The following is a 15,976-nucleotide window of genomic DNA, read 5'->3' on the forward strand; positions in this document are numbered from 1 at the left end:
AAGATCTTGGAGTTCTACGTTATTTTCTTAGTGTAGAAGATGATAACCAGGCTCATGGCTTGACACTCACTCAGCACAAGTACACTGTAGACGTTCTCAGCAAGGCAGGCATGCACGACTGCAAACCTCTGGGAACTCCGAGTGTGCTTCATCAAAAACTTAGTGCTCATGATGGAGATCTGTGTGATGATCCCACTAGGTATCAAAGCATAATAGGAATGTTACAGTACCTCACATTCACCAGACCTGATATTGTTTATTCAGTCAATCAAGTGTCTCAATTTATGCATGCGCCACGTACTGGACATATGGAAGCGGTCAAGAGGATCCTTAGATCTGAAAGGGACTATTGGGGATGGATTGATATATTCACCACAGTCATATGGCAAAGATGAGCACAGACTCACTGTATATTGTGATGCAGACTGGGCAGGAGATCCTGATGAACGAAGATCTACATCAGGATATTGCGTCTTCATTGGAAAAAATTTAGTCTCTTGAAGCAGTAGAAAACAAAAGGCCATCGCTAGATCAAGCACTAAGGTTGAGTATAGATCTATGGTTGTTGCTACTGCCGAAGCCACATGGATCAGGCATCTACTAACTGAAGTAGGAGAAAAGATTTCCCACACTACCTTGCTATGTGACAACCAAAGTGCTATCAACATGTCATTCAATCCAGTATATCACAGTCGTGCTAAGCACATTGAGATCGACCAACACTTTATGAGACAGAAGGTTGAAGAAAAAGAGATTGAGCCTGAGTTCGTCAATACTGAAAGACAAGTTGCAGATCTATTTACCAAAGGGTTAACAAAGGATCGTTTTTGGATGCTTAAAGGCAAGTTGTCCATGGTCCAAAACCATGATCAACTTGAGGGGGGGTGGAAAAGGTGAAAAAGGATCCGACCCGATCCATGTCGATCCATGGATTGTGTACAGCCATGTAACATATCCATACTTATGTATTGTAACACACTTAGATTGTCGGGTCTGGATACACCAAACCCGGATCCATATCTTTGTGTTGTAACATTATAAAAGCACTGTTTAGGTCACGATTTCCATACAGAAATCATGACAGTCAAAGCCTTGGGTTCCTTCTTCGTCTCTCTCTCTCTTCTCTATACAGGTGAAAAACTTACAATACAGAGGTCTAACATTACTGGATTCTTTACAGGTAAATATTTGTTTCTTGTAGTGGAGTAATTGAAGTTTGGTTTCTGGTTCATGCTCATATCTGAGTCCTCTTTGTTTATATACAGAGATCCATACCTTTTTAGTTTGTACATACTTGTGTTTTCAATTCCATGTTTACCAGAATGATTGTTCATTCACTGTTTCACGTAACTGTTTGGTAAAGCAATTAGGATCAGAAGCCTATAGAGATCTCTCTCATATCCTCACGTATACCTCCCACTTGGCAAGTCTTATTATAAGAGCATGAAAGTTGCCAAGCAAACAGCAAACTAATGACCTGCCTGTTTATTTACAGTTGATTTTACTTTGGAAGAAATCAAGACATTAAGAGTGAATCAGAGGTACAAATTTCGTGATCAATCATACAATGGTCAGTTCAAGGCTGAATTTTTCATTTTAATACACCTTCTTAATAGAAAATTGTGTATGATATATCTATGGCATAACATGATGTGAAGATATTATCAGTGAAGCAATGGATTGAACCTGTGCATTCATATATATTAGTAGTGTCCAGTCATTTCATATGAATAAAAAACATGACATTCAGATTACAAGTTGCAAGTCCATTTTTATATATGATCTTTCCTTGCTCTTACACCCGCCCTCGCTTGAATGGTCATGTTTGGAAACTCATGATCAAGTGCTGTAGAAATCTGGAAACTTAGTTGTAATCTGATACTCAAGACTGTAATGATGTACCAGCAAGTACAATATTGTGGTTTCATATTGTTCTTTGAGATAATGTGCATCTTGTTTTGAATGATGTTAATGAGATTTTTCTCAAATAGTAGCGCCTATGTTCATATTGAACACTATTGAATATGTACTGGCAAAAAAGTATAACTTGAACATACTAAGAACCCAACATGTATGAGATTTTAATTGCACTCTACAATCAAAATTCAAGTGCAATCTAGCAATAAAGTTGTCCTATTAGATAGCACACCACATAAGTATTATTCGAAATCTTGCAGAGATTAAGAAATAAGGATGCATGTAAATAATGATTTGTAATCTTGTGTTTGAGCCTTTGATGTTCGTCGGTAAGCTATACTTGTCAAGCTTGACAAGTGTTACTTATTGACCCATTATGACATAACTGAATTCTCCAAGAATTTGAAGTCGTCCATGGAAGTTTTATGCCTCTGATATGGCTGTGGTTTAGTTTTCTTTTGGAGGATGTGTAACCAATGAAACCAATGCAATCAGCAGACTTTTATATATGAAACCACTTCCATTCATTCATATTCTCAAAATATATGCAGAATTGAGCATTGTAAAGTATTTAAAGCTTACCCATCAATGTAAGGATGGTACTACAAATCCATACAATAACTACTTGAACAAATAAAGGTAAATATATTGTTTTTCTGTTTGTAGTCTTTTGACCATCTTCCCAAATAAAAGTTCTCTTTAGTACTACATTAAGTCAATAGACTCGATATGGAAGTTACTATACTAGGAAACCAAATTCTGACATTCATATTTCCAAAAAATCATGAATCTTACCCAGTGCCACATTCAACACGAAAGGAACATATATCCTTAGGTATGATGCTCCATGTCTTGAAGTCGTTGCATTTGGCTGTTCCGTGTTGGATTTGGCTGTTCCATATCAAACCTTGTTGACCACAAATGATATCAATTCTGGTCATCATGGCATATTGTAATCCTCCTACTACACTCTTATATAAAGTAGGATCATGAAAGTCAGATCCAGATTTGGCTGATAGGATAGGTGAATTGGCCATATGTGTGGTAATGGGTCTTGCTCCTGTCATTCCAACTCTTTTCAGAAGATCAAAGATATATTTTTCTTGAGAGAGAATAAGACCATCTTTTATAAAACAAGCTTTAATTTTTAATAAAAAATGAAGAACTCTCATATCTTTTATTGCAAACTCAGACCTGAATCTTGAAATTAGATTTTGAATTTGCTTGGCTAAACTTTCTGTGACAATTATGTCATCAACATAGACTAACACATACACATTTCTGAAGATGAACAAGGATGTGTCAGTTTTGGCTCTAGTGAATACAATGCTTAGAAGAAAGGAGCTAAGACGGGTAAACCATGCCCGTGGGGCTTATTTTAGCCCATACAGGGCTCTTTGCAACTTACACACATGATTTGAAAATTTTGAATCTTTGAACCATGGGAGTTGACTCATGTAGACTTCTTCTGTAAGGTGCCTGTGAAGAAAGGCATTTTACACATCTAATTTTCGAATTACCCACTTTTGGCTCATAGTTATAAACAAGACTGATCGTATGGTGGTGGGTTTCCATACTGAACATTTCAGTGTAGTCAATCTCTTCTTGTTGACTATATCCCTTTGTCACTAACCTGGCTTTGTAACGTTCTAAATTACCATATGCTCGTGTTTTTATTTTGAAGACCCATTTGCATCCAACCACATGGTTTGCATCTTGAGCTGGAACCAATTTTCAAGTTTCATACTGGATTTTCACCTAGAGTGTGACACAATCTGGTGGCAAACTATGTCACAGGGACTCACCCAACTGGGTGCTGCACCCGCGTCGACGCGACGTGACGCAGGTGTGGCACCCGATGCGGTCAACCTGACTCTGGGTGCGTTGACTGCACCCAGGGTCATTTATGTCCAACTTTTGGACTTTATATATATATATATATATATATATATATATATATATATATATATATATATATATATATATATATATTGCCGCACCCCTGCACCCAAGCTTTTTGAAAGTGCCGCACCCGCACCCATGTGACATAGGTGGCAAACAAAAGCATCCCAACAACCTTCATTTCCTTTTGGGGTTACATTCAGCTTCTGATATTGCATTACATTAAAGTACTCCTGTAAAAATATTTAATTTAAATATAGTTGTGAATTCCTACTTTTCATACAAGCTTAAACATTGACTCATTTTATCTATGCCTTTATCATGCAGGGAAGTTCTCAATTATTATGTTTGAGGAGTACATTGCTATTGCGTTAGATGCACCACAAGTTGTTGGAATCTACCCCGAGATAAAAAATACAAAGGCCTGAAGAATCAGTTCAGATGATTTCACTTTGGAGTCTTGCAATATCTTTTCCATATGCATGATGTATCATTTTTTCAAGCATAGGCTTGTTTCTATGATGGTCTATATCTTTCTGAATTGTATATGTTAGTTTAGACTAGAGGTCATTGAGATGCATGTCTCTGTGATGGTTTATATCTTTCTAATTTCTGTTCTGACTCTTGTTTTCTTGTTTGATTTTACCCACTACACAATGTTAATAATTGTGCTAGCCCTGGATATTTGTGATCACATGGCAACTAATCTCCTAAGTTCCATTTTATGCAATCGTACATGCCTTGAGGATCTTTTGTAGCAGACATTTCCTAGGGACAGAAGTGATATGCACATGGAACCTCATAATCAAGCTCACTTCCAAGAGCACCCAATCCACAGAGTGACAATTATGTTTTCTATTACTACTGATAATAGACCCGGTTTCAAAATCAAACCAATTATGCCAATCCAATTTCATGATCTTCGAACTAGGGCCGAATTATATAAGCTTGCACATAGACCTTTAGCCGTTCTCATTGGCTTGCTGAGTCTACCTTTCCAGGAACCTTGACCGTGATATAGGAGTGTCAATGGGTTGGGTTTGGTTTGGACCCAGGTGGAATCAGACTTGGCCAGATTTTCGGGTATGGCATCGGGTCCGGAACCGAGTCTAATCAGGTCTACTATAAGAGAAACCATACCCAGACCCGATAAGAGCTACATGAACCAGACTCGGACCATACCCGATAAAATAATAATTTTTATCACTTTTACATTGAAAATTTGTGGGTCTTAATCGGAACTCGGGTCGGGTATGGGTCTGGTATAAAATTTCACAAACTATACATAGGTCCATGTATTATTCAGACCTTTGGGTTCAGACCCAGGTCTTAATCGGATCTTCTTATTTGTCACCATACCCGGACCCTATAGGGTTTGGTCCGGGTCGGGCCCGGGTAAACCCGTCCCGTTGACTACCGTGATATGCTTGATGTAGCCTTCTCCACTAATACATTCAACAAGAAATCGTAAAATGAAATTCTTTGATCTTTTGCTTAACCATCTTTTGGGTATCTTTAGCTTGTAGAAGAATTATGCTATCTAAACCTATTGATGGCAACATCGTCCATTATGAAATAAGTGATTTATTCATGATCCTCGTGGTTCATGTGTAATTTTGCAAGCATGAGTATACTCATTATAGTACATTTGTAGCTTCTATTCTTTAGTTAGTGAAAAGGCTGATTTCCTTTTCCTCCATTAGACTTGTTCTAATAGTTTTAGGCTTGCAATCCTTTAAATTCCATAATATAGAATTATTCTATTTCCAGGTCAAATGGGAAGAGATTTGAAGACAAATTTATTGAGACGCTTCTTAAATATGGTTACAAGGATGCATACATGTCAAAGGACTGGCTGAGGCAACCAATATTTATCCAATCTTTTGCTCCAACTTCACTTATATATGTTTCAAACCTGACAGACTCGCCCAAAATCTTTTTGATTAATGATATCACTGTACCGACTCAGGATACAAACCAGGTATGTCCTCTCTTCTTGTAGATGTGACTGCATGCACATTGGGATTTCTGACCATGAATTATATGGGAAGTGTTATATTTCATTTGTCTTAAATCCAACTCCTATGTTTATGCTCTTTCCTCGCTACCATATCTTGTGCCCAGAAGTTATGACGTTTGCAAGAGAATTCCAATTGCAAAGTGAGCTCTTTGTTTAGCCCCTCCAAGTTTGTGTAGTTGTACTTCCTAGTGACTACCAATAATATAGGGCTTTCATGCCTTTTTTTAATCCAATAAACATAATAGCCTCTTATTCAAGAGACTAATGTGACTACCAATAATAAATAAAGTCTAGGCTTCTTTGAAGCTTTTCCTGAAGGAGAATGTCACCAGTTTATCTTGCTCTTTTTCTTTTTTCTTTTCCAACACTCATTTTGAAGATAAAATTCTTTTCTTGCTGTAATTTGCAGTCATATTGGGAGATCACTTCAGACAGCTACTTTGATTTCATAAAAGACTATGTGGTTGGAATTGGACCTTGGAAAGATACAGTGGTCCCACCTGAAAAGAATCATCTGTCAACAGCTACCGATCTTGTTGCCAAGGCACATGCTCGTGATTTACTAGTACAGCCTCTTCCTGTAAAAGTTTCTTTTTATCAATGCTGGGGATTGATTTAGAAAAAGTTCATATACCTATATTGCTGCTCTAATGGTGCTGATCTCCGTGCCATGGAAACTTCAGGTGCATCCATATACCTACAGGAACAAATTCATGTTTCTTCGCACCAACTTCCACCAAGACCCCTATGCTGAGTACGACTATTGGATAAACAAAATCGGAGTTGACGGATTATTCGTAGATTTCACTGGAAGTTTCCATAAGTTTCAAGAGTGGACATCCCCTTCAGATAAAGATAACAAATCTGCATTAAGTTTGTTGTCTAAGATTGGATCATTAATCTCCTCCAAAAATTCACGAGGAATCTTTGGGCTGTCCTGCCAGTGCAGAAAGCAGAATGTCTGAAGTCTGAAACTCTTTTTATATGTGGCAATTCCAGCCCTGTCAAACATCACTCCAAAGAGCAATATTGAAAATGAATTCGAGTTTTCTTTCATTTTCATAGGAATTAACAAAGGTTTTGAGAATAGCTTGCCATTTGAAGATCATAAAGCACTAATTATGCAAGTTTGTACATAATAAGCATGACAAAAATTCAGTGTACTTTATTAGATTGGGAACAATCTTGTGGTTTCTCTTTTATATCCAACTCTTTTTTTAAACCCCCTTAAAGCCAACTCTTGTTATACCACATTGTATCCAACCAGGTACAACATTGTTTTTTGTATGTACAGGTTTGTGACTGAATCTACGTAAACCATGTAGCCATTGTAAGATTGCTGGTGGATGTACAATATAGAAGGAACCAATAGTTGCAGAGCCATGTCACATGGACATGCCCAAAAGGACATGGAATACACTTTTGTACCGCTTTCCATCATAAATAATATATATGGGAACATGACATGGGCATAAATTGAAGCATCCCTGTGATAGCTGTAGAGCACTTACCCTATGTGGAAGAGAATCCAGCAATGAGAATTATTGGAAAAGACATATCATTGGAAAAGATACCTGCTATTTGGTAGTTCCTAGTATTAACTATATGAACAAGATAAAAAATACATGCACATCAATTCTTTCTCCTCTTCTTCGTCATAGATCAGGGACTCCACTTGGTTTTCTGATCGTATATGATAAATATGCAAATACCGCTCAATCAACCAAAAAGCATTCCCTTGTGTTTACAGCATAGTGACAAACGTCTTCAGTGGCAACTTGTTGGCCATGAAAATATTGTGACGTTTTAAAACTTTTTTTTTCTTGCATTTTTATCAGAAAAATATTGACAAAAAAATAAATAAAAAATATGAAAATTATAACAAAAAAGAGAAAATATTCAATAATGTGCAAGAATAAAATGGCTGATATTTTACGATATTATGCTGATACAAATGTAATTATTGCAATAAAATTACGATATGTTCATCTAAATGATAATATTGTTACATTTAGAAAATGCCATTATACATTTAACTGTTTTAGACTGCAACAAAATATCACTTTTTTTGCAATGTTTTCAATGTATCACCAATTATTTGTCAGATTGGCTTACAATGTCAACATTCTACTAGGTCACATACCTTGTGATTGGTTTTCATTTCCCTACAATCTGGTACTCATCTCCAGCACAAACACCACTAACTGCAGGATACATGAAAGAACACAGTAGCATACTACCATCTAAGGCTATATGATGAAGAACTAGGTATATGTTGGATACGAACAAACATCAACATGGTCCTTATGACGCCATTGATTCAGACTCACCAACCATCTCACCCAAGGATTACTAAGAAGGCACCAAGTAGACAATGTTGAGTGCAAAAGACCGCATGGTTGCATATTGGGCACAAATGGTCTATAAATCCTAGTGATATGTGCAGAACAGAGATATCAGAAATATACGATACAGCTAGGAGGGGGCTGTTCAGTTGAAGTTACCAAACTTTTTGCTTCCCAGTCCAGTTTCTGATCAATATTTTGAGTTGATGCCAATCTTTGAAAGATCCGCACATAAACTACAGAAGGATCCTTGAATCCAAGTCAAATCTATTAACTTTAAAGTTACTGTGAAATTCATTAGCTCTAAGCCTTCAATCATTTGTTCTGTTGCTTTATGTAGAATACAATTTGATCTCTACCTTAGATAAAACAATTCCTAACCTGCAGAATCTCAAATCTTTTCACTCCACAGAAAGTGGATTACCGCATAAATAAGAGCTACCAAATGCAAGCAGAGCATCTTGATTCACATGCTGTGATGTTCAAGTACTTGTCTTTACATTGGGAAGCAGAATCAATTTATGGCCATCTCCATTTGATGTCAAGATTCTTAAAAGAAAGAACATATAATGCTGGTATAATTTCCAGCATTCTAAGACATGCAGGCACGATAGCTCATGACGTATGACGCAGCATTTTCCAACAAAAACCCCTTTAAGAGCCAAATATTTGATTGTTATCATGCTCCTGTCTACGAACCACAATTGCAGCAGAAGCATAGACAAGATAGCCAATAATAGTTGAACCATAGGCAAACAAAATACCACACAGAGATGTGTAACAGAAATATCTAGTCAGATTCTGAAAGTTTTTTTTACACGTCTTGCCAACAACCATAACAGTTCCATGCAGTGTTGTGAAAAGGGTTGAGGCATAGCGAGACGCTCCACCAAAAACCGAGGCGAGACGTAAAGCGTAAGCCTCAATTTTTTTTTTTAAAACTTAAAAAAAATTATAAAAAAAATATCTAAAAATACAAATAAATAAAGAAATGTTTTATTGATGAAATAACAACCAATAAGAAATAGAAAATCTCAAATAAGTACTAAAAAATATGAGATTAACATATAAAAGTAACTAAAAACTGATTAATAACTGAAAAATATACGAGATTAATAAAAAAAAGTTAAAATATACTAAGAAACTGATTACATAACTGAAATAACTGGAAAATATATGAGATTAACCTACAAAAATTAAAATATATGAGATTAACATATAAAAGTAACTAAAAAAATGATTACATAACTGGAAAATATATGAGATTAACCAACAAAAGATAAAATATACTAAGAAACCGATTACATAACTGAAAAATATTTGAGATTAACCAACAAAAGTTAAAATATATGAGATTATTCTAAAAAATATGAGATTAACATATAAAAGTAACTAAAAACTGATTACATAACTGGAAAATATGAGATTAACCAAAAAAAATTAAAATATACTAAGAAACTGATTACATAACTGAGATAACTGAAAAATATATAAGATTAACCTACAAAAGTTAAAATATATGAGATTATTCTAAAAAATGTGTGATTAACATATAAAAGTAACTAAAAACTGATTACATAACTGAAAAATACATGAGATTAACCAACAAAAGTTAAAATATACTAAAAAACTGATTACATAACTGAAATAACTGAAAAATATATGAGATTAACCTACAAAAGTTAAAATATATGAGATTAATCTAAAAAATATGAGATTAACATATAAAAGTAACTAAAAAACTTATTACATAACTGAAAAATATATGAGATCAACCAACAAAAGTTAAAATATATTAAGAAACTAATTACATGACTGAAATAACTGAAAAATATATGAGATTACCCAACAAAAGTTAAAATATAGTAATATACTAAGAAGCTTATTACATAACTGAAATAACTGGAAAATATATGAGATTAACCTACAAAAACTTTGTTGATTATGTCTCAGAAATCTTTTTGTAAAAAAAAAAATTGCGCCTTGAGGCACAGAGGGCCACGCCTCAAGGCGAGGCGCTCCTTTTGCGCCTCAAGGCACAGTTTTTATAACACTGGTTCCATGTTTAAGAGAGGGTACTTAGACCCTTTCCATTTCACTGTTTTGGCAGCAATTCAAGACTTTAGGTACATCAATTTGAACTCCATGTTGCCTTCAGCATATTACAGGTACATCAATTCAACAGATGAAATTAAGCTTGGCTAAAATCAGAAGGATCAAATCAAAACAAAGCCTTAAAGATAGTAATACCTCATCATCTTGTTATTTTCTGTAACTATTAGTGTGTTAATGATGAAACAAAGATATTCTTCAATACATCTTAAGGAGTAAACAAAAGGAAAACAGGAAATTCAAGTGACTGATAACATTACCACACACACACACACACACACAGGGAGAGAGAGAGAGTTGAGCAAGTCAAATATGACTGAGAAGTAAGCTGGATGTTTATTTACAATACAAGATTCAGACTTGTGACTTTACAAACCACCGGAATCCTACACTCATCAGTGTACATCGTAAGAGAAAAAGGAAACGAGTTGCATGAAAAACTCGGTTGATTTTTTCATTAAATGGAAAACAGCTCAGACAAAATCTGAGAAGCTGAAAAAATATCAGGCTAACTGGGACCGTGAATATACAGCTCTAGCATCCTCTGCACAAGTTGAATCTGTTAATCTTAGATCTATTTGCTAGCATGCAGGGGGTTGAAGTTGCTTCAACCGTTGGACGACTTGCTTCATTGAAGGCCGAATTGAGAGAGAGTCGACAGTACACATGACAGACAAGTGCAACGTCTCTACCAAATCATCATGGGGGCCAACATCCCAAAGCCCGGCTGTGAAAAACTCACGAGCACGCCCCTGCCTGAGAAGCATGCAAGCCCAAGCAACAATGTTGAACCCGTTACCATAGGAGGAAAATGATGGGTCTAAAGCTTTCTTATCAGATATCAACTCCATCAGCACGACACCATAGCTATAGACATCGGCCTTATCAGAAACCCTGCAAGTCATTGCATACTCTGGAGCAACATAACCAAAAGTTCCAGCCACATCAGTTGTCGCATGGGTTTCGGAAGTACCCAGTAGTCTAGCCAATCCAAAATCTGAAAGATATGCCGTGTAATTGTTATCCAACAGTATATTGCTTGGTTTGATGTCCCGATGAAGGACCCGCGGAACACATTCATCGTGTAGGTATGCAAGGGCTCGCGCAATATCAAGAGCAATCTTGTGTAGCATCCTCCAATCTACAGATCTCTTAGACCTCTCCCGAATAAATTTTTCCAAATTACCTCCTGGCAAATAATTATATATAAGAAACATCTCAGTCTCACTGGCATGAAAACCAATTAAAGTCACCAGATTCGGGTGCCGCGCTCTTCCAAGGGTTTTGATCTCAGCTTCAAACTGTTGGACACCCTGAAATCTCCCAACAGACAGCCTCTTTATGGCAACCAGAACTCCAGGGGAGATCTCAGCTTTGTAAGTAGCTCCAAAACCCCCATTGCCTATGCAATTGCTTGCATTAAAACCCCCAGTTGCCCGCACAACATTCTCAAACGTTAGTGTCACTCCTATGTTAGAGAAAGTAATAACTTCCCTTCTACCAGGCCCCTGACCAACAGACCTAGGTGCACACCGCCTTGTGTACAAAAGAAGTAAAACCAGAGCCAAAAGAACAGCAACTATAGCTGACGCAGATGTAATGGATGCAATCTCTATAGAATTGAACCCATTATTAGTCTTGGATACACTTACTGATGGAGGTGAAGCATAATGTGGTGGACTCCCAGTTTGTCCCTGCAGAGCATACGATGGTGATGACAATACCACTGCAGATACTTGACAGGGCTGAAGAAGAGGGTTATCAATTACACTGCCACATCTCATCGGACTAAAATTCGAAGGTATGGGTCCTGAAAGATTATTGAAGGAAAAGTTAAATGTCAAAAGGCTTGCTACTTCAGCAAAATTGGAAGGTATCTGGCCCGAGAGATTGTTTTTATCGAGTAAGAGAACAGTCAAGTTTCTCAACTTTGTTATCTCCCAAGGAATCTCTCCTGACAGGCCATTCGAGGAAAGTGCCAAAACCTTCAGGGAAGGCAAGAGAGCCAAGTCCACAGGAATTGTGCCCGTCAAGTTGTTCCCTGCCAATGAGACATACTGCAAGTTCTTCAAATGACCCAATTCCATGGGTATGGAACCCGTCAGCTTGTTCCTACTCAAATCAAGGCTAACTAAGGAATCCAAATTCCCAATACTTGGAGGTACCGTTCCTGTAATCAAATTACCAGACAGATCCAGTGCCTTGAGAGAGTTGCACCAAGTACCAATTTCAGCAGGAAGCTGACCAGATATATCATTATCACTCAATTTGGCAATAAAACCACTGAGATCCTTGCACATCTCGAACAAGTAAGCAGGAACCAGCCCGTTGATACCATTGCCATTTGCCAAAAGCGCATACACTGGATGGCTCTGCAATCTACCCACTGCAAGCCGGATCGAAGGAACACCACCACTAAAGTTATTCCTGCTAAAATCATGAAATACAGTACCATCATTAGCCCCAATTGCAGGAAGCAAGCTAGCAACACGGGCACTGCAAGTAAAGAACGATGAATACACAGAACCAAAATCAAATGGGTCCTGTGCGCTTGCCACTGGTAAATTACTCGAACACCCATCATCAGCAAACGTTGGCACCAACCCTGACAGCAGATTTCCACTGACATTAAACATGGCCATACACTGTACAGGAAGCTTCTCGCTAAGCCCGCCGGTCAATCGGTTCAAACTTAAGTCAAGGAAAACCAGTTTCTTGCATTGTACAAAGGCCACAGGAATGTTGCCGGTGAAGAGATTCTGTGCAAAATTAACCATTTCCAAGCTGCTGCAGTCTCCCCATTCAGAAGGGAGGCTTCCTTCCAAGTTTGCGTTGGGTGCCCATATGATCCTAAGCATAGGAAGAGACGTCACATTGGCGGGAATCCCTCCTTCGAAGAGATTGAACTCACCATTATTATCGTCCTCCAAATATGAATTCACAGAGGAACTGAGCAATCGCGGCTCATAGGCATTCGCCAACACGAGGACCGACAACTGCAGGCAATTCCCGAGCTCGGAGGGTATCGGCCCGCTGATACTGTTCCTCGACACGTCCAGGGTTTCAAGCACGGAGAGCTTCCCTAACTCCGAAGGAATAGAGCTATCCAAAATGTTGGAGAACAGCAACAATGACCGGAGGCTCCTGCAATTTCCCAGTGTAGCAGGAATACCGCCGGTTAACCGGTTCCCTGCGAGATGAAGCCGCTCAAGGTACCTACAGTCTCGTCCCAGATCATCCGGAATCGATCCAGAAAGCTGATTGAACTCCAGAAACAACCCCCTCAACCGAGGCAAGGACCCTACCGACCCCGGCAACGTCCCGTTGAGCTGATTCCCGGCCAAATTGAGGTAATTCAACCCCAAGCATCCAGAAATCTCACCCGGTATCGGTCCGGACAGCCGGTTGTAGCTGAGATCGAGCACCTCCAGCCGGCGGAGGCCACCGATCTCCCGCGGAATCGTGGCCAAGAGCTCATTGAACGCGAGAGACAGAACCCTAAGCTCAGTGAGGCTTCCGACGGAAGGAGAGAGCTTTCCAGCGAGCTTCGCGCCGGGCACCCGCGTAGGCGCCAGCGGAGCCGAGCAGGAGGCAACCGGGGCATTACCTCCCCCAGCGGTCAGGTTGAGAGCGACGACTCGCCGCTGGATGTCGCAGGAGACGGCGAACCAGGCGCAAGCGTCGGCGTCGGAGGGGCTCCACCCGGAGAGGATCCCCGCGGGATCGTCGAGCGAGGATCTGAGCCGCAGGAGGGCGACCGCGTCGCCCCGAGGGCCGTCGGATCCGGCGAGCGCGAAGCAGCACAGGAGGAAGAGGAGCGGCCACATCGCGAGGGCTAGTGGGCCTCCGCGGAGTCGCCTTCTCGGAGGACGATACATCTCTCTCTCTCTACTGTGAGTGTGGTGGTGATGGGGAGGGGAATCACTGGTTCAGAAAACCCTAACCCTACAGGCAAAAGGCATCTCTCTCTATATACTGTACTGAACTGAGAAAACCCTAACCCTATAGGCAGAGGGCATCTTTCTCTCTCCTTCACTGAATCAGAGAAAGGAGAGAGAGAACAGGAAAAACAAGAGAAGCGGGCGACGAGAATGGTTAAAGGATGCCCAGTACGTAAACGCCCCTGGTTTTGGAGCAAACTACCATTTTGGTACTGTCCGTACGATGTAGTCGAGATTACGGAAGTGCCCTTAGGAGAAGACCGAGTGGCCCGAGTGCCCGGCGAGTGGGTGGGGGATCTGAAGACTAGCAATTGTATTTGTTGAATGACTGAAATACCCTCTCAGTTTTTTTTTGTTTCGGTTAAAGTTTTTTTTTTTTTTTTCACTTGCTGGTGATAGGGCGTTCGGATAAGAGCCTGGGAAATTTCTGAAAGACTTATTAGCGGTGCAAGCAATGATTAAGATTCTTATTGATGGACTACTGTTTGTCTCTTGTGTTTTGGCATAAACCTTTTTCCTGTGAAAAGGATTCAGAAAACGGGTGTGCCAAATCAAATCGGTTTTATTCATCCACTGTATCATCCTATCTTCATACCCTTCCTTGAGACAAGTTGTTTTTTTATTAAATTCAACTACATGGATGTGATCTACAACATTTTGAGAAGATTGCTCGACACTTGGAACCCAGTTTGTGTGCAGGATTTTAAAGATTAAAAATTAATGGTAGACAAAAATGCAATTTTTTGTGATTTAAAAAGTCACGATTATTATTAAATTGATCATGCCGGATCCATTTATAAGCGCTCATATTGGATCAAAACAACTTGCATCATAAGATTTAAGAGGGGTATGAAGATAGACGATGACATAGAGGATGAGTGAAACCAAACTCGTGTTAAATAAAAGAATGGAAATGGATATTGGACATCCTTGCCATCTCCCTTCTCAACTCCTTTTGCAGTTGGCAAGCAGATACAGTTGCCAAATACAAGCTCCCATTGAGTGTTAACAAATACCAAGGCTCTCAAATCCTGGACTTGGGATATATCTTCTCAAACAAATCACAAATTTATTAGGTGATGGTAACAAGACTTGTGTGCATCTTAGAGTAAAAAGTAAAAAACCAAATAATAGATAATTCAATATAAATGCTGCTAATATTGGTTTCTTTTATATATGTGCACAAACTTATCATTATCATGTATGCTTTTCAAGTAAAAGATGACCCAACTGCATGCATCAGCAATAGGGATGCCACAGGTATGCACCACCTCAGTAGGAGATCAACCAACCCCAGGTCCATTTGATAACACATTTCTAGAGCCAATTATCGGATTAAATTAGATCCGTTTTCAAGTTCTTACATCCACTCAAATTCGGAATCTGAGAACCAAACCCATTTAATTAATTAAATCGTTTGTCAGATTTAAGTGTGGTACACGTTTTCTTCAACATATGATCCTGTTGTCTCTTTAGTGACTTTGTTAATGCTGCCAAGCTGAAGGGTTGTCATTAGTTTGAATCTTAGGGCATATTCACTCTCTCAGGCCTTGAGACTGATTCTAAAAGAAGCCTAATTAAAATCTCATGTTCAACCCAACATAAGCTAATCATTGTTGATTCAAAATCATGGCAGAGATTTCAAATCAATCTGATTCTAAATCAGAGTGCGAGTTGAGGGGTCAAAGTACCCTTAATTTAGGAATTTTAGGCTTCTAAGACGACATCCATAGTTTTGG

The 15,976-nt window shown here is 38.8% G+C and overlaps 1 protein-coding gene and 1 pseudogene across 2 annotated transcripts; one reads left to right on the forward strand and one right to left on the reverse strand.

The window, feature by feature from the left end:
- The first annotated feature begins 1,077 nt into the window (after positions 1 to 1,077).
- LOC149837734 (glycerophosphodiester phosphodiesterase GDPD5-like) lies at positions 1,078 to 6,804 on the forward strand. The gene is made up of 6 exons (XM_090008112.1): positions 1,078 to 1,180; positions 1,496 to 1,570; positions 4,147 to 4,241; positions 5,573 to 5,800; positions 6,249 to 6,404; positions 6,523 to 6,804. Exons 1-6 carry the CDS (start codon positions 1,078 to 1,080, stop codon positions 6,802 to 6,804), a joined length of 939 nt encoding a protein of 312 aa, XP_089864238.1.
- Positions 6,805 to 10,593: 3,789 nt separating this feature from the next.
- LOC149837735 (LRR receptor-like serine/threonine-protein kinase RPK2 pseudogene) lies at positions 10,594 to 14,326 on the reverse strand (annotated as a pseudogene). The gene has a single exon (XR_016432126.1). The product of XR_016432126.1 is annotated as an LRR receptor-like serine/threonine-protein kinase RPK2 pseudogene (transcript).
- Between the last annotated feature and the right edge of the window lie 1,650 nt (positions 14,327 to 15,976).

Source organism: Nuphar pumila, chromosome 5 (genome assembly GCF_984573655.1).
Source record: "Nuphar pumila chromosome 5, dmNupPumi1.hap1.1, whole genome shotgun sequence".
NCBI lineage: Eukaryota > Viridiplantae > Streptophyta > Magnoliopsida > Nymphaeales > Nymphaeaceae > Nuphar > Nuphar pumila.

What these genes read in the sequence shown, in the direction of transcription:
- LOC149837734 (XM_090008112.1), top strand. Translation starts at nt 1,078, where the DNA reads ATGACAGTCAAAGCCTTGGGTTCCTTCTTCGTCTCTCTCTCTCTTCTC. An exon ending in TCGTGATCAATCATACAATG is followed by an intron (nt 1,571 to 4,146) that starts GTCAGTTCAAGG and finishes TTTATCATGCAG; the next exon opens with GGAAGTTCTCAATTATTATG. An exon ending in CACATGCTCGTGATTTACTA is followed by an intron (nt 6,405 to 6,522) that starts GTACAGCCTCTT and finishes TGGAAACTTCAG; the next exon opens with GTGCATCCATATACCTACAG.